Consider the following 19,045-nt stretch of genomic DNA (forward strand, 5'->3'; position numbering starts at 1 on the left):
ACTGGAGTCTGGAGGAGGGTCATAGGGGGAGGAGCCAGTGCACACCACCTGATCGGAAAAAGCTTTACTTTTTGTGCCCTGTCTCCTGCGGAGCCGCTATTCCCCATGGTCCTTTCAGGAACCCCAGCATCCACTAGGACGATAGAGAAAAGGTATTTCTATTGCGTCTCAGGGCGCCCCCCCCCAGCGCCCTGCACCCTCAGTGACCGGAGTGTGAAGTGTGCTGAGAGCAATGGCGCACAGCTGCGGTGCTGTGCGCTACCTTAATGAAGACAGGACGTCTTCTGCCGCCGATTTTCCGGACTCTTCAGTCTTCTGGCTCTGTAAGGGGGACGGCGGCGCGGCTCCGGGACCCATCCATGGCTGGGCCTGTGATCGTCCCTCTGGAGCTAATGTCCAGTAGCCTAAGAAGCCCAATCCACTCTGCACGCAGGTGAGTTCGCTTCTTCTCCCCTTAGTCCCTCGATGCAGTGAGCCTGTTGCCAGCAGGTCTCACTGAAAGTAAAAAACCTACTTTAAACTTTTTCTCTAAGCAGCTCAGGAGAGCCACCTAGATTGCACCCTTCTCGTTCGGGCACAAAATCTTAACTGAGGCTTGGAGGAGGGTCATAGGGGGAGGAGCCAGTGCACACCAGGTAGTCCTAAAGCTTTTTACTTTGTGCCCAGTCTCCTGCGGAGCCGCTATTCCCCATGGTCCTTACGGAGTCCCCAGCATCCACTTAGGACGTTAGAGAAAATAATATGTTAAGAAAACAATTATTGAATAATGATTATACAAAGCACATTTCACTCATTGCTTAACTAAGAACAGTAGTATGAACTGCCTTCTACATAACCTAAGGGAAGGAGAGATGACACCGCAAGGTAAAATTTAAAACCGCCAATAGAATTTACATATTAGAAGCATCCCCTGGTGGAACCGCTATGGCACATGTCCAATTAGGTGCATCCATCAGTGCTACACCTCGGTAGCAAATAACAGGGCAGATGTATTAATCCTGGAGGAGGGATAAAGCAGCGATAAGTAAAAGGTGAGAACGCACCAGCCAATCAGCTCCTAACTGTTAATTTACATATTGGAGCTGATTGGCTGGTGCGTTATCACCTTGCACTTATCACTGGTTTAACACTTCTCCAGGCTTAATACATCTGCCTTGTCTCTAGCATCTGAACCTCTCCAACCATGGTGTGGTCTCAAGGATAGTGGCTCTTGCTTCTCATTGAGAGGTAATTACGATTAGGCCTGCTTGAGAGAACTTCATTTTCAGCTGAATACTTATTTAAAAAGTGAGAGGATTTATATATATATATAATAAGAATTTACTTACCGATAATTCTATTTCTCGGAGTCCGTAGTGGATGCTGGGGTTCCTGAAAGGACCATGGGGAATAGCGGCTCCGCAGGAGACAGGGCACAAAAAAGTAAAGCTTTACTAGGTCAGGTGGTGTGCACTGGCTCCTCCCCCTATGACCCTCCTCCAGACTCCAGTTAGGTACTGTGCCCGGACGAGCATACACAATAAGGGAGGCATTTTGAATCCCGGGTAAGACTCATACCAGCCACACCAATCACACCGTACAACTTGTGATCTAAACCCAGTTAACAGTATGACAACAGAAAGGGCCTCTTAAAGATGGCTCCTTAACAATAACCCGAATTAGTTAACAATAACTATGTACAAGTATTGCAGATAATCCGCACTTGGGATGGGCGCCCAGCATCCACTACGGACTCCGAGAAATAGAATTATCGGTAAGTAAATTCTTATTTTCTCTATCGTCCTAAGTGGATGCTGGGGTTCCTGAAAGGACCATGGGGATTATACCAAAGCTCCCAAACGGGCGGGAGAGTGCGGATGACTCTGCAGCACCGAATGAGAGAACTCCAGGTCCTCCTTTGCCAGGGTATCAAATTTGTAAAATTTTACAAACGTGTTCTCCCCCGACCACGTAGCTGCTCGGCAGAGTTGTAATGCCGAGACCCCTCGGGCAGCCGCCCAAGATGAGCCCACCTTCCTTGTGGAGTGGGCTTTTACAGTTTTAGGCTGTGGCAGGCCTGCCACAGAATGTGCAAGTTGAATTGTGTTACAAATCCAACGAGCAATCGACTGCTTAGAAGCAGGTGCGCCCAACTTGTTGGGTGCATACAATATAAACAGCGAGTCAGATTTTCTGACTCCAGCCGTCCTTGCAATGTATATTTTTAAGGCTCTGACAACGTCCAACAACTTGGAGTCCTCCAAGTCGCTAGTGGCCGCAGGCACCACAATAGGTTGGTTCAGATGAAATGCTGATACCACTTTAGGGAGAAAATGCGGACGAGTCCGCAGTTCTGCCCTATCCGAATGGAAGATTAGATAAGGACTTTTATAAGATAAAGCCGCCAATTCAGATACTCTCCTGGCAGAGGCCAGGGCTAGTAACATAGTCACTTTCAATGTGAGATATTTCAAATCCACCTTTTTCAATGGTTCAAACCAATGGGATTTGAGGAAATCTAAAACTACATTTAGATCCCACGGTGCCACCGGAGGCACCACAGGAGGCTGTATATGCAGTACTCCCTTGACAAAAGTCTGGACCTCAGGGACAGAGGCCAATTCTTTTTGGAAGAATATTGACAGGGCCGAAATTTGAACCTTAATGGATCCCAATTTGAGACCCATAGATAATCCTGATTGCAGGAAATGTAGGAAACGACCCAGTTGGAATTCCTCCGTCGGAACCCTCCGATCCTCGCACCACGCTACATATTTTCGCCAAATGCGGTGATAATGTTTCACGGTGACTTCCTTCCGTGCCTTAATCAAGGTAGGAATGACTTCTTCTGGAATGCCTTTCCCTTTTAGGATCTGGCGTTCAACCGCCATGCCGTCAAACGCAGCCGCGGTAAGTCTTGAAAAAGACAGGGACCCTGCTGTAGCAGGTCCCTTCTCAGAGGTAGAGGCCACGGTTCGTCCGTGAGCATCTCTTGAAGTTCCGGATACCAAGTCCTTCTCGGCCAATCCGGAACCACTAGTATTGTTCTTACTCTTCTTTGCCGTATGATCTTCAATACCTTTGGTATGAGCGGCAGAGGAGGAAACACATACACTGACTGGTACACCCAAGGAGTTACCAGTGCGTCCACAGCTATTGCCTGTGGATCTCTTGACCTGGCGCAATATTTGTCCAGTTTCTTGTTGAGGCGAGACGCCATCATGTCTACAATTGGTCTTTCCCAACGGTCTATTAACATGTTGAAGACTCCTGGATGTAGACCCCACTCTCCCGGATGAAGATCGTGTCTGCTGAGGAAGTCTGCTTCCCAGTTGTCCACGCCCGGGATGAACACTGCTGACAGTGCTATCACGTGATTCTCCGCCCAGCGAAGAATCTTGGCAGCTTCTGCCATTGCACTCCTGCTTCTTGTGCCGCCCTGCCTGTTTACATGGGCGACCGCCGTGATGTTGTCCGACTGAATCAACACCGGCTTTCCTTGCAGGAGAAGTTCCGCCTGGCTTAGAGCATTGTAGATTGCTCTTAGTTCCAGAATGTTTATGTGAAGAGACTTTTCCAGACTCGTCCATACTCCCTGGAAGTTTCTTCCTTGTGTGACTGCTCCCCAGCCTCTCAGGCTGGCGTCCGTGGTCACCAGGATCCAATCCTGAATGCCGAATCTGCGGCCTTCTAATAGGTGAGCCTTCTGCAACCACCACAGAAGTGACACCCTTGTCTTTGGTGACAGGGTTATTCGCAGGTGCATCTGCAGATGCGACCCTGACCATTTGTCCAACAGATCCCTTTGGAATATTCTTGCATGGAATCTGCCGAATGGAATTGCTTCGTAAGAAGCCACCATTTTTCCCAGGACTCTTGTGCATTGATGTACTGACACTTTTCCTGGTTTTAGGAGGTTCCTGACCAGATCGGATAACTCCTTGGCTTTTTCCTCTGGAAGGAAAACCTTTTTCTGAACCGTGTCCAGAATCATTCCTAGGAACAGCAGACGAGTTGTCGGGATTAAATGGGATTTTGGAATATTCAGAATCCACCCGTGTTGTCTTAGCACCTCTTGAGATAGTGCTAAAGCTGTCTCCAGCTGTTCTCTGGACCTTGCCCTTATTAGGAGATCGTCCAAGTATGGGATAACTAATACGCCTTTTCTTCGAAGAAGAATCATCATCTCGGCCATTACCTTGGTAAAGACCCGAGGCGCCGTGGACAATCCGAACGGCAGCGTCTGAAACTGATAGTGACAGTTTTGAACAATGAACCTGAGGTACCCCTGGTGTGCGGGGTAAATCGGAACGTGTAGATACGCATCCTTGATGTCCAAGGATACCATAAAGTCCCCTTCTTCCAGGTTCGCTATCACTGCTCTGAGTGACTCCATCTTGAACTTGAACTTTTTTATGTAGAGGTTCAAGGACTTCAGATTTAGAATAGGCCTTACCGAGCCATCCGGCTTCGGTACCACAAATAGAGTGGAATAATACCCCTTTCCTTGTTGTAATAGGGGTACTTTGACTATCACCTGCTGAGCGTACAGCTTGTGAATGGCTTCCAACACCCTCTCCCTTTCGGAAGAGACGGTTGGTAAGGCAGACTTCAGGAAACGATGAGGAGGATCCGTCTCTAATTCCAACCTGTACCCCTGAGATATTATCTGCAGGATCCAGGGGTCTACCTGCGAGTGAGCCCACTGCGCGCTGTAATTTTTGAGACGGCCCCCCACTGTCCCCGAGTCCGCTTGAGAGGCCCCAGCGTCATGCTGAGGTTTTTGCAGGAGCCGGGGAGGGCTTCTGTTCCTGGGAAGGAGCTGCCTGTTGGTGTCTCTTCCCTCTTCCTCTGCCTCGTGGCAGGTACGACAAGCCCTTCGCTCTCTTATTTTTGTAGGAGCGAAAAGGCTGCGGTTGAAAGGTCGGTGCCTTTCTCTGTTGGGGAGTGACTTGAGGTAAAAAAGTGGATTTCCCGGCAGTAGCCGTGGCCACCAAGTCTGATAGACCAACTCCAAATAACTCCTCCCCTTTATACGGCAAAACCTCCATGTGACGTTTTGAATCCGCATCGCCTGTCCACTGTCGTGTCCATAAGGCTCTTCTGGCTGAAATGGACATAGCACTCACCCGAGATGCCAGTGTGCAAATATCCCTCTGTGCATCACGCATATAGATAAATGCATCCTTTATTTGTTCTAACGACAGTAAAACATTGTCCCTATCTAGGGTATCAATATTTTCAATCAGGGATTCTGACCAAACTACTCCAGCACTGCACATCCAGGCAGTTGCTATAGCTGGTCGTAGTATAACACCTGCATGTGTGTATATATTCTTTTGAATAACTTCCATCTTTCTATCTGATGGATCCTTAAGTGCGGCCGTCTCAGGAGAGGGTAACGCCACTTGTTTGGATAAGCGTGTGAGCGCCTTGTCCACCTTAGGGGGTGTTTCCCAGCGCGCCCTAACCTCTGGCGGGAAAGGGTATAATGCCAATAACTTTTTTGAAATTATCAACTTTTTATCAGGAGCAACCCACGCTTCATCACACACGTCATTTAATTCTTCTGATTCAGGAAAAACTGTTTGTAGTTTTTTCACACCATACATAATACCCTGTTTTACGGTATCTGTAGTATCAGCTAAATGTAACGTCTCCTTCATTGCCAAAATCATATAACGTGTGGCCCTACTGGAAAATACGTTTGAATTTCTACCGTCGTCACTGGAATCAGTGCCCGTGTCTGGGTCTGTGTCGACCGACTGAGGCAAAGGGCGTTTTACAGCCCCTGACGGTGTTTGAGGCGCCTGGACAGGCATTAATTGATTGTCCGGCCGCCTCATGTCCTCAACTGACTGTTTAAGGGAAGATAAACCATCACGTAATTCCACAAATAAAGGCATCCATTCTGGTGTCGACCCCCTGGGGGGTGACATCTGCATATTTGGCAATTGCTCCGCCTCCACACCAATATCGTCCTCATACATGTCGACACCACGTACCGACACACACCGCAAACTCACAGGGAATGCTCTAATGAAGACAGGACCCACTAGCCCTTTTGGGGAGACAGAGGGAGAGTCTGCCAGCACACACCACAAAGCGCTATATATACAAGGGATATCCTTATATTAAGTGCTCCCTTATAGCTGCTTTAATATATATATATATAGCCATTAATGTGCCCCCCCTCTCTGTTTTACCCTGTTTCTGTAGTGCAGTGCAGGGGAGAGACCTGGGAGCCGTTCTGACCAGCGGAGCTGTGACAGAAAATGGCGCCGTGTGCTGAGGAGATAGGCCCCGCCCCTTTTTCGGCGGGTTCTTCTCCCGCTATTTTTCCAGTCAGGCAGGGGTTAAATATCTCCATATAGCCCCTATGGGCTATATGTGAGGTATTTTTAGCCTTGTATAAGGTTTATATTTGCCTCTCAGAGCGCCCCCCCCCAGCGCTCTGCACCCTCAGTGACTGCCCAGTGAAGTGTGCTGAGAGGAAAATGGCGCACAGCTGCAGTGCTGTGCGCTACCTTATGAAGACTGAGGAGTCTTCAGCCGCCGGTTTCCGGACCTCTTCACGCTTCAGCATCTGCAAGGGGGTCGGCGGCGCGGCTCCGGGACCGGACTCCACGGCTGGGCCTGTGTTCGATCCCTCTGGAGCTAATGGTGTCCAGTAGCCAAGCAGCAAATCCACTCTGCATGCAGGTGAGTTTACTACTTTCCCCCTAAGTCCCACGTTGCAGTGATCCTGTTGCCAGCAGGACTCACTGTAAAGAAAAAAACCTAAACTAAACTTTCTCTAAGCAGCTCTTTAGGAGAGCCACCTAGATTGCACCCTTCTCGTTCGGGCACAAAATCTAACTGGAGTCTGGAGGAGGGTCATAGGGGGAGGAGCCAGTGCACACCACCTGACCTAGTAAAGCTTTACTTTTTTGTGCCCTGTCTCCTGCGGAGCCGCTATTCCCCATGGTCCTTTCAGGAACCCCAGCATCCACTTAGGACGATAGAGAAATATATATATATATATATATATATATATTTATTATTATTAACAAACCTTCAGAACAGATTTATAGACCTGAATACCGCAGGAGGTATAATAAGACGCTGCATGAAAATCACGATACAGCACTACTACGAGCCTAGGTTGTTGTTGTTTTTTTGTTTTTATAACAGGACAGATGGCCTCACTGTGCGTAACCCTGACAACAGCAACGATGTCCTGATCCCACTTTTCCCTGCATATATTACGCATACTTTTTTTAGGCTAGTTTAATTTCCATACTGGTCTCCTGCCATAAACCTGGGTACCCATAGTATTATTACCCCATTTCTTCCTTGCACGCTCTGCTAGGAGGGGCCTCATCTGCAGCAGCCGGGTGGCATAGATGTGGGCATACTGGCGGGTGAAGTTGCGGTCTCCCAGCGAAAAATTCTTGGAACAGTTGGCATATCGGGCACTGGACACTCTGGAGAAGGTGGAGGGGACATCAGAGGGGGGCGTCAGAAGACCAGGTTCCTGGCCAACAGCTAAGTCCGAGAACATGGCGTCGGCCTGGAAAATAAGGATGTGATATAAAGCAATAATACAGACATCAAAAGTGCTGGGCGACCTGTGGCCATAGGTGTGGTGGCATCTGACCTCATGACTAGAGCTTCTCCAGCTTCTGTGGAACTAAAAGTCCCAGAATCCCATGCTAGTTACTGGTACGACATGCTGGTACTTATAGTTCGACTGCAGCTGGTGAGTCACATGTTGCCCACACCATTATCTGTTGTACATTAATATATATGTATAACTTATACCAATACTGCCAAAAGTATCACATAGGCAATCATTACTACCACCCCCTCCCTTCTTATTTTGTAGCCGACATTCATTCTCACCCTTCACCAGCTCCCGCCGCCGCCACAAGCAAGCTCTTTCAGCTACACTGCGTGACGTAATCGCCAAGCGACGTGGTGGGAAGGCAGCCATGTTGGGAAGGTCATAATAGAGCTGGCTGAGAACGGGTAGCGTCTAGTTAACGTGTGGTGACTGTATAGCGCGATCAGGAATGAATGAAATCAGGGTAGTTTTTTGCTTCTGAGATAACCTTTCATGCAGCTCATCCCTTTTCTTTATTAATATATCAGTCTGGTTAAACTGTATACTTTATAACTGAATGTATTTCCCTGAAACAGAAGGGGATCTGCATACCTCCCAACATGACCCTCTCCAGGAGGGACACAATGCTCTGCTTCTGGATTTTTCTCTTCATGTATGATTGCCGGCACCTGTTTTGAACAGGTTAGTGGATAAGAAAGGTGTTTCAGCACAGGTGATGGCAATCATAAATTAAGAGGGAAGTCCAGAAGCAGAGCATTCTGTCCCTCCTGGAGAGGGTCATGTTGGGAGGTATGGATCTGTGTTTAGTTGTACAATTTAGCAGCCTACATGTTGTTGCCTTGGAAGCAGCGTGCTGCTTTTCCTACAGATTAATACATTCAAAGTGTAAAGACTTAGGGCCTAATTCAGACCTGAACGTAGCCGTGCAAAATTTTGCACGGCTACGATCAGTTACTCAGACATGCGGGGGGACGCCCAGCACAGGGCTATTCTGCCCCGCATGTCAGGCCCTACCCCGCATAGATACAAAAGCATCGCACGGCGGCGATGCTTTTGTACCTGAAGAGTAGCTCCCTGCCAGCGCTGTCAGGGTCGCAGCGGCTGCGTGTGACGTCACGTAGCCGCCGCGGCCTTCCCCCCACATGGTCCGGGCACGCCGGACCAACGCCACCGGCCCGCCCAGATACCGTGGGCGATCGCTGGGCTGAGATGTCCATCGGCTGTCTGGCATGCGCCGGCACACTGCAGCGCCTGCGCAGTTCATACCTGATCGGCTGCTGCAGCGATCAGGTCTGAATTAGGCCCATAATTGGGAAAATTGCTGGAAGCAGACATGGATGGGACTTAGGAGCAGATTTACCCACTGTCTTGTTTGGCGGCAATCCCCTGAAAACTGCCTTTTCTGGGGGATACCCGCACAAATTATGCTTTCCCAGGATGTGTGTAGGAGGTTTCAAAGCAGATATGTGTTGGGATCCTTCATTACCAACCGCAAAAAGCAGCCCTCATGGGGGCGGCTAGATTGTCATATTTACCAAGCCCCAAAATGCTTTGCATTCCAGATCTTGGCCCTGGTACTGTAGATAAAGTTGGGCACACACTATGCAATATTTTGAGCTATATCGCTAATTTTCCCCCTTCTGAGCGATATCACTTGTAATATCACCCAGTGAATGGTGCGTTCTCCCGAGGGTCGCTAGCGAGGTCTTCTGTCATCTGTACATGCAGGTCAATTTTGTTATCGTTCAGTATGTACGCTATAAACAACCCCCATGAAATTCCTACCCAGTAGCTGAAAAACCCTAGTATCGGATGACTCCTTTATATCATTGGTCGTTTGTAAAAAAATTGCTCAGTGTGTACACCATATCGTTTATCTAGTACTCCAGGGAATTCAAGGGAAATCAGTCAACGATACACTCAATGAGTGATATCGTCTAGTGCACAGGTTCTAAATCTCGGTCGTCAGGACCCCACAAGGTTCATGTTTTGCAGGTCACCTGTAGCTTTTTAAAATGTGACAGTTGGTGATACACAGTGCAGCTGCTGAGTGACATGGAAAACGTGAACCGTGTGGGGTCCTGAGCAGTAGCGGATCTTGCCACGGGCAAGCAGGACTTTTGCCCGGGGCGCCGCCTTCCGGAGGGCGCAGGGCGCCATCCGGAGGGCGCTACAACAGGGCAAGATCCGCTGCTGCTGTGCACCCCGCTGCCCATTGCCTCCCGCTGCCGCTGTGAAGAGAAACTAGACGTATACCCGTCTAGTTTACCTTCATGGAGAGGTCCTTTACTGTGCGGTGCGCGATGTACATAATTTCAGTCTGTACAGGGGGCGTAAATGACCACGCCCCCTGTATGTAGCCACGCCCCCTATTGTCGCCCGGGACGCACAGCGCCCAAGAACCGGCCCTGGTCCTGAGGACCGAGTTTGAGAACCCCTGGTAGTGTGTACACAGCTTAACACCATCTTCAGATGGCATTATCTCATAGTAACCTATGGGTAGGCATACCATCCTGTCCTTTTAAACCGGGACACATGAATTACACAGGTTCTGTGGCTGAATTCAAGCCTGAATTTCACCTGGTTTAACTCAGCCATTGAACCTGTGTAATTCATGTGTGACTCCCTGTTTTACAGCCACGCATGTGTAGTACTCTCAGTGGGTCAGATGCACAGTGATAGTGCCTGCACCCCAGACTCTTGTGTAACTAGCCAATGGGAGTGTGGGGGCAGGGAGGAGGGAGGTGCTGATAGCGCTGTCTCGACAGATACAGATATGATACACAGTGCTGATCCACTGGGAGCATACATTTCTGCAGACACATGGCAATTTAAAAAAAAAAAAAAAAAGAAAGGAAAAAAATAATAATTTCTCTAACGTCCTAAGTGGATGCTGGGGACTCCGTCAGGACCATGGGGAATAGCGGCTCCGCAGGAGACAGGGCACAAAAATAAAGCTTTAGGATTAGGTGGTGTGTACTGGCTCCTCCCCCTATGACCCTCCTCCAAGCCTCAGTTAGGTTTTTGTGCCCGTCCGAGCAGGGTGCAATCTAGGTGGCTCTCCTAAAGAGCTGCTTAGAAAAAGTTTTTAGGTTTTTTATTTTCAGTGAGTCCTGCTGGCAACAGGCTCACTGCATCGATGGACTTAGGGGAGAGAAGTTCAACTCACCTGCGTGCAGGATGGATTGGATTCTTAGGCTACTGGACACCATTAGCTCCAGAGGGAGTCGGAACACAGGTCTCACCCTGGGGTTCGTCCCGGAGCCGCGCCGCCGACCCCCCTTACAGATGCTGAAGATTGAAGGTCCGGAAACAGGCGGCAGAAGGCTCTTCAGTCTTCATGAAGGTAGCGCACAGCACTGCAGCTGTGCGCCATTGTTGTCACACACTTCACACCAAGCGGTCACGGAGGGTGCAGGGCGCTGCTGGGGGCGCCCTGGGCAGCAATATTTAATACCTTTATGGCAAAAGAATACATCACATATAGCCATTGAGGCTATATGTATGTATTTAACCCATGCCAGTTATCTAAAACTACGGGAGAAAAGCCCGCCGAAATAGGGGGCGGAGCTTATTCTCCTCAGCACACAGCGCCATTTTCCTGCTCAGCTCCGCTGTGAGGAAGGCTCCCAGGACTCTCCCCTGCACTGCACTACAGAAACAGGGTAAAACAGAGAGGGGGGGCATTTTTTTGGCGATATTTTGATATATTTAAGCTGCTATAAAGAACAACACTTATATAAGGTTGTTCCCATATATATTATAGCGCTTGGGTGTGTGCTGGCAAACTCTCCCTCTGTCTCCCCAAAGGGCTAGTGGGGTCCTGTCTTCGATAAGAGCATTCCCTGTGTGTCTGCTGTGTGTCGGTACGTGTGTGTCGACATGTATGAGGACGATGTTGGTGTGGAGGCAGAGCAATTGCCGATAATGGTGATGTCACCCCCCAGGGAGTCGACACCGGAATGGATGGCTTTGTTTATGGAATTACGTGATAATGTCAGCACATTACAAAAATCAGTTGACGACATGAGACGGCCGGCAAACCAGTTAGTACCTGCCCAGGCGTCTCAGACACCGTCAGGGGCTGTAAAGCGCCCTTTACCTCAGTCGGTCGACACAGACCCAGACACAGACACTGAATCTAGTGTCGACGGTGATGAAACAAACGTATTTTCAAGTAGGGCCACACGTTATATGATCACGGCAATGAAGGAGGCTTTGCATATCTCTGATACTGCAAGTACCACAAAAAGGGGTATTATGTGGGGGGTGAAAAAACTACCTGTAGTTTTTCCTGAATCAGAGGAATTAAATGATGTATGTGATGAAGCGTGGGTTAACCCAGATAGAAAAATGCTAATTTCAAAAAAGTTATTAGCATTATACCCTTTCCCGCCAGAGGTTGGGGCGCGCTGGGAAACACCCCCTAGGGTGGATAAGGCGCTCACACGCTTATCAAAACAAGTGGCGTTACCGTCTCCTGATACGGCCGCCCTCAGGGATCCAGCTGATAGGAGAATGGAAACTACCCTAAAAAGTATATACACACATACTGGTGTTATACTACGACCAGCCATCGCCTCAGCCTGGATGTGCAGTGCTGGGGTCGTCTGGTTGGATTCCCTGACTGAAAATATTGATACCCTGGATAGGGACAGTATTTTATTGACTATAGAGCAATTAAAGGATGCTTTCCTTTATATGCGAGATGCTCAGAGAGATATTTGCACTCTGGCATCGAGAGTAAATGCGATGTCCATATCTGCCAGAAGGAGTTTATGGACGCGACAGTGGTCAGGTGATGCGGATTCCAAACGACATATGGAAGTATTGCCGTATAAAGGGGAGGAATTATTTGGCGTCGGTCTATCGGATCTGGTGGCCACGGCAACTGCCGGAAAATCCACCTTTTTACCTCAGACCCCCTCCCAACAGAAAAAGACACCGTCTTTTCAGCCGCAGTCCTTTCGGTCCTATAAGAACAAGCGGACAAAAGGATAGTCATATCTGCCTCGGGGCAGAGGAAGGGGTAAGAGAGGGCAGCAAGCAGCCCCTGCCCAGGAACAGAAGCCCTCCCAGGGTTCTGCAAAGCCCTCAGCATGACGCTGGGCAGTGCTTAAAGTGGTCCTAGAGAGGTGGTGGAACTCACCCCCCTCCCCACGGCGCCCATGAAATAAAGGTATTGCGCGCGCCGTAGGCGCGCGCAGCAAAAAGGGGGTGTGGTCTCAAAAAGAAAGGGGCGTGGTCACACAATAGTAATAATGCCCACAGTAGTAGTACCCAAGTGGAAATTTTGAAGTGGGGGTATGGAAAAGTGAAGGGTGCAATTATGTGCGCGCCGAAGGCGCGCGCACTCCTGACAAGGGGGCGTGGCCACGCAAAAGGGGGCGTGCCCTTCAGTGTAGTTTACCACACCATATACCCCTTATACACATTATGCACCACAATAGTAGGACCCCTTTCACATTATAGCTCACAGTATGAGCCGAAATTCACATTTATACCACACAGTATGAGCCAAATTTACATTACACCACACAGTATGAGCCAAATTCACATTACACCACACGGTATGAGCCGAAATTCACATTACACCACACAGTATGAGCCGAAATTCACATTACACCACACAGTATGAGCCGAAATTCACATTATAGCACACGGTATGAGCCGAAATTCACATTATAGCACACAGAATGAGCCAAAATTCACATTATAGCACAGAGAATGAGCCGAAATTCACATTATAGAGTGACAGAGTGACAGGGAGAGTGACAGCAGGGACATGGAAAGTGACAGCAGGGGAATACAGTAGGGACTAGGGAGAGAGAAAGGCAGCAGGTTAGATTACCTGTTTAGCAGCGGCGGTGGTCTGCGGTGCTGTGGATGAGTAGGCTGTGGTAGGCGTGATGTGGAGGAGGCTGTGGGCTTCGGAGATAGTGCGGAGGAGGAGGCTGTGGGTGCGCAGAGGTCCGAGGGCGGGGCGGCAGAAGAGGCTGAGGGCGGCTGCAGTGGATCTGGAACCAGGCTGGCTTTATTATCCCTGCCGCCGCATCGAGCTCCTGTGACCACGGCGCTAATATTTCAAAACTGCTGCGGACCGGCAGCCAATCAGCGACAGATTTGAACTAGTAGTGCCGCGGTCACAGAAGCTCGATGCAGCGGCAGGGATAATAAAGCCGGCCTGGTCCCAGATCCGCTGCAGTTGGGAGTCTGGAACCTGGGCTTCCAGTGCGGCGGCGATGGTAGGGGCGGAGCGACGGAGGGCGGACCGGGAACGCAGCTTCTTTGTCGGCCCATACAGTAATGCCCCCAGCAGTAGCATCACAATGCCCACAGTAGTAGTGCCCCTTATGCAATGCCCCCAACAGTAGTGCCCCTTATGAAGTGCCCCCTTTACAATGCCCTCATTAGCTGTGCACCCCATCAGTAATGCCCTTAATGGTAATGCCCCTGTGTAGTATTGCCCCTAGTCGTTTAGCCCCTGTAATTTAGCCCCAGTAGTCATGCCCATACTGGTAATGCCCATGCAGTTATGACCCCAGCAATTTACTTCCCCCCCCCCCCCTCTAGTTTAGCCTCTGAGTGGTAATGCCCCCAGTAGTTTTGCCCTCATGTAGTTTGCCCCATGTAGTTTAGCCCCCAGTGGTAATGCCCCCTGCAGTTGTGCCCCCAGTTGTTTAGCCCCTGTAGTTTAGCCCCCATGTAGTTTGCCAAAGTTAGTAATGCCCCCAGTAGTTTGCCCCCTTGTCGTTATACCTTCAGTAGTTTAGCTCCTGTAATTATGCCCCCTTGTAGTTTAGCCCCCAGTAGTAATGCTGCCAGTAGTTTGCCCCTTTGTAGCTTGCCCCCTTGTAGTAATGCCCCCAGTAGTTTGCCCCCAGTAGTTTGCCCCAGCAGTAAAGCCCCCCAGTAGTTTGCCCCCAGTACTAGAGCCCCCCAGTAGTTTGCCCCCCTGTAGTCTGCCCCAGTAGTAAAGGCCCCCAGTAGTTTGCCCCCAGTACTAGAGCCCCCCAGTAGTTTGCCCTCTGTAGTTTGCCCCAGTAGTTTGCCCCCAGTACTAGAGCCCCCCAGTAGTTTGCCCCTTGTAGTTTGCCCCAGCAGTAAAGCCCCCCCAGTAGTTTGCCCCCAGTACTAGAGCCCCCCAGTAGTTTGCCCCTCTGTAGTTTGCCCCAGTAGTAAAGGCCCCCAGTAGAAACGCCTGTGGTACACATATAGGAGAGAGGGAGGGAGAGGGAGAGAGGGAGGGGGGGAAGAACTATACTTACCTAGCCCCGCTGCAGTCCTCTCTCGCCGCCCGCTCCTCTGCACTATGAGAGAGACGTCATGACGTCTCTCCCATAGCGCGCACTGACAGAGCCGGAGCTCAGTACTGAGCTCCTGCCTCCGGCTGCCGCTGCGGAGAGGGAGACGGGCGCCCGCTGGTAACGCGATCTCAGCGGGCGCCCGGCATCTCCCTGCAGCGCCGCCCTGGACATCGGGTTAGGTGAGCCGGGGGAGGCGGAACTGCGTTCCGTCTCCTGGTGGAACTGACGGAACGCAGTTCCGGCCCGTTCCGGCTCACTTTAACCCCTGACGCTGGGGCCTTACAAGCGGACTCAGGAGCGGTGGGGGGTCGACTCAAGAATTTCAGCGCACAGTGGGCTTGCTCACAGGTGGACCCCTGGATTCTGCAGGTAGTATCTCAGGGTTACAGGTTGGAATTCGAGAAGTCTCCCCCTCGCCGGTTCCTAAAGTCTGCTTTGCCAACGTCTCCCTCAGACAGGGCGACGGTATTGGAAGCCATTCACAAGCTGTTTTCTCAGCAGGTGATAGTCAAGGTACCCCTCCTACAACAGGGAAAGGGGTATTACTCCACGCTATTTGTGGTACCGAAGCCGGACGGCTCGGTAAGACCTATTCTAAATCTGAAATCTTTGAACCTGTACATACAAAAATTCAAGTTCAAGATGGAGTCACTCAGAGCAGTGATAGCGAATCTGGAAGAAGGGGACTTTATGGTGTCCCTGGACATAAATAGTGTTCACTCTAAGCTTCTTTTGCAGGGCGCTGCGCCCTGCCCCTTTTTTGAGTGACAGAATGCCGCCCTGCCCGTTTGTGCCCGCCCTGCCGCCCTGCTAAGGACTGCTCTTCTCCCCCCGCCGCGCTGTCACTTCTTTCCCCCGCCGCGCTGTCACTTCTTTCCCCTGCCGCGCTGTCACTTCTCCCCCCCGCCGCGCTGGCACTTCTCCCCCCCGCCGCGCTGGCACTTCTCCCCCCCGCCGCGCTGATAGCTCTCAGCTGAAGGCGGAGACAGGGCCAGCGTGCAGTGGGGAGGAGCAGCCAATCAGAGCCTGCGGTGTCTCCCGCCAGTCCTCCGGCATGGTTTGATTCCCCCTCACCATGGCGCTGCGCGCTGACCTGGGCTCCGCCGTCAGCATCAAGAGACCGACCCCGCTGACCCGGCACAGCGCTTTCCTCCGCAACTGTGAGTGCCGCTCTGCATCTGCCCTGTGCCCGTCCTCCCCTTCCTCCTAGTGTTCTCTCCCTGTTACAGTGTGCCTCAGTGTTCTCTCCCTGGTGCAATGTGCCTCAGTGTTCTCTCCCTGGTGCAATGTGCCTCAGTGTTCTCTCCCTGGTGCAGTGTGCCTCAGTGTTCTCTCCCTAGTGCAGTGTGCCTCAGTGTTCTCTCCCTAGTGCAGTGTGCCTCAGCGTTCTCTCCCTAGTGCAGTGTGCCTCAGTGTTCTCTCCCTAGTGCAGTGTGCCTCAGTGTTCTCTCCCTGGTGCAGTGTGCCTCAGTGCTCTACCTGCCGCAGTGTGTATAGGAGGTTCTACCTGGTGCAATGTGTATAACGTGCTCTATCTGGCGCAATATGTATAACGTGCTCTACCTGGCGCAGTGTGTATAGGAGGTTCTACCTGGTGCAATGTGTATAACGTGCTCTACCTGGTGCAATGTGTATAACGTGCTCTACCTGGCGCAATGTGTATAACGTGCTCTACCTGGCGCAATATGTATAACGTGCTCTACCTGGCGCAGTGTGTATAGGAGGTTCTACCTAGTGCAATGTGTATAACGTGCTCTATCTGGCGCAATATGTATAACGTGCTCTACCTGGCGCAGTGTGTATAGGAGGTTCTACCTGGTGCAATGTGTATAACGTGCTCTACCTGGCGCAATATGTATAACGTGCTCTACCTGCCGCAGTGTGTATAGGAGGTTCTACCTGGTGCAATGTGTATAACGTGCTCTATCTGGCGCAATATGTATAACGTGCTCTACCTGGCGCAGTGTGTATAGGAGGTTCTACCTGGTGCAATGTGTATAAGCAGCACTATTGTGTGGTATAATGTGATTTGGTACTATTATGTGGTCACGCCCCTTCCCCACGAAACAACTCCCCTAAATTTTTGCTGCACGCCTCCGGCGCGCACTGTCCATGCTTTCACCTATAGGAATGGGAGCACCAAGCATTATAGTATGTACCTGATTTGGCCCTTCTAACTTAAAAATGTGCCCTCACGAATGAAAAATGTGCCCTCACGAATGAAAAATGTGCCCTCCCCGTGATCAGCACCCTGCCCTAAAAAAATCCTAGAGTGAACACTAATAAAGGATGCTTACCTACATGTCCCAATTTGCCCTTCACATCAAGGGTACCTCAGGTTCGTGGTGCAAAACTGTCATTATCAGTTTCAGACGCTGCCGTTTGGATTGTCCACGGCACCTCGGGTCTTTACCAAGGTAATGGCCGAAATGATGATTCTTCTGCGAAGAAGAGGCGTATTAATTATCCCTTACTTGGACGATCTCCTGATAAGGGCAAGGTCCAGAGAACAGCTGGAGGACGGAGTAGCACTAACCCAACTAGTGCTGCAACAACACGGGTGGATTCTGAATTTTCCAAAATCTCAGTTGACCCCGACGACACGTCTGCTGTTCCTGGGAATGATTCTGGACACGGTTCAGAAAAAGGTGTTTCTTCCGGAGGAGAAAGCCAGGGAGTTATCCGAACTTGTCAGGAACCTCCTAAAACCAGGGAAAGTGTCTGTGCATCAATGCACAAGAGTCCTGGGAAAGATGGTGGCTTCTTACGAAGCGATTCCATTCGGCAGATTCCACGCACAAACTTTTCAGTGGGATCTGCTGGACAAATGGTCCGGATCGCATCTGCAGATGCATCAGCGGATAACCTTATCGCCACGGACAAGGATGTCTCTTCTGTGGTGGTTGCAGAGTGCTCATCTGTTAGAGGGCCGCAGATTCGGCATACAGGACTGGGTCCTGGTGACCACGGATGCCAGTCTGAGAGGCTGGGGAGCGGTCACACAGGGAAGAAACTTCCAGGGAGTATGGTCAAGCCTGGAGATGTCTCTTCACATAAATATACTGGAGCTAAGAGCGATTTACAATGCTCTAAGTCTGGCAAAACCCCTGCTTCAGGGTCAGCCGGTGTTGATCCAGTCGGACAACATCACGGCAGTCGCCCACGTAAACAGGCAGGGCGGCACAAGAAGCAGGACAGCAATGGCAGAAGCTGCAAGGATTCTTCGCTGGGCGGAAGATCATGTGATAGCACTGTCAGCAGTATTCATTCCGGGAGTGGACAACTGGGAAGCAGACTTCCTCAGCAGACACGATCTACACCCGGGAGAGTGGGGACTTCATCCAGAAGTCTTCCACATGATTGTGAACCGTTGGGAAAAACCAATGGTGGATATGATGGCGTCCCGCCTCAACAAAAAACTGGACAGGTATTGCGCCAGGTCAAGAGACCCTCAGGCAATAGCTGTGGACGCTCTGGTAACACCGTGGGTGTTCCAGTCAGTGTATGTGTTCCCTCCTCTGCCTCTCATACCAAAGGTACTGAGAATTATACGGCAAAAGGGAGTAAGAACGATACTAGTGGCTCCGGATTGGCCAAGAAGAACTTGGTACCCGGAACTTCAAGAGATGCTCACGGAGGATCCGTGGCCTCTACCTCTAAGACCGGACCTGCTTCAGCAGGGACCGTGTCTATTCCAAGACTTACCGCGGCTGCGTTTGACGGCATGGCGGTTGAACGCCGAATTCTAAGGGAAAAAGGCATTCCGGAAGAGGTCATTCCTACACTGGTAAAAGCCAGGAAGGAGGTGACTGCACAACATTATCACCGCATTTGGAGGAAATATGTTGCGTGGTGTGAGGCCAGGAAGGCCCCCACGGAGGAATTTCAACTGGGTCGATTCCTACATTTCCTGCAAACAGGATTGTCTATGGGCCTCAAATTGGGGTCCATTAAGGTTCAAATTTCGGCCCTGTCGATTTTCTTCCAGAAAGAATTGGCTTCAGTTCCTGAAGTCCAGACTTTTGTAAAAGGAGTACTACATATACAGCCCCCGGTTGTGCCCCCAGTGGCACCGTGGGATCTTAATGTAGTCTTGGATTTTCTCAAATCCCATTGGTTTGAGCCGCTCAAATCGGTGGAGTTGAAGTATCTT

The 19,045-nt window shown here is 50.5% G+C and overlaps 1 protein-coding gene and 1 long non-coding RNA gene across 5 annotated transcripts in view; one reads left to right on the forward strand and one right to left on the reverse strand.

Annotated features, from left to right (window-relative positions):
* POLD2 (DNA polymerase delta 2, accessory subunit) overlaps positions 1–7,953 on the reverse strand; it is a 91,053-nt gene extending 83,100 nt beyond the window's left edge. Inside the window, exons 1-2 of one of the 2 annotated variants that reach the window (XM_063931905.1) lie at positions 7,864–7,953; positions 7,303–7,531 (exon numbers count right to left, since the gene is read on the reverse strand). In XM_063931905.1, coding sequence (XP_063787975.1) covers positions 7,303–7,522 — 220 coding nt within the window. In that variant the 5' untranslated portion in view covers positions 7,523–7,531; positions 7,864–7,953. Of the gene's footprint in view, positions 1–7,302; positions 7,532–7,618; positions 7,836–7,863 lie in introns of those variants that run through there. The other variant, XM_063931906.1, reaches the window with a different exon arrangement.
* Positions 1,161–19,045, forward strand: part of LOC134936716 (uncharacterized) — a 98,246-nt gene continuing 80,361 nt past the window's right edge. For 2 of the 3 annotated variants that reach the window (XR_010180540.1, XR_010180539.1), the window contains exon 1: positions 7,946–8,048. This is a non-coding gene — a long non-coding RNA (uncharacterized LOC134936716). Of the gene's footprint in view, positions 1,228–7,945; positions 8,049–19,045 lie in introns of those variants that run through there. The other variant, XR_010180541.1, reaches the window with a different exon arrangement.

The sequence above is a fragment of the Pseudophryne corroboree genome, chromosome 6, assembly GCF_028390025.1.
Source record: "Pseudophryne corroboree isolate aPseCor3 chromosome 6, aPseCor3.hap2, whole genome shotgun sequence".
Classification (NCBI taxonomy): domain Eukaryota; kingdom Metazoa; phylum Chordata; class Amphibia; order Anura; family Myobatrachidae; genus Pseudophryne; species Pseudophryne corroboree.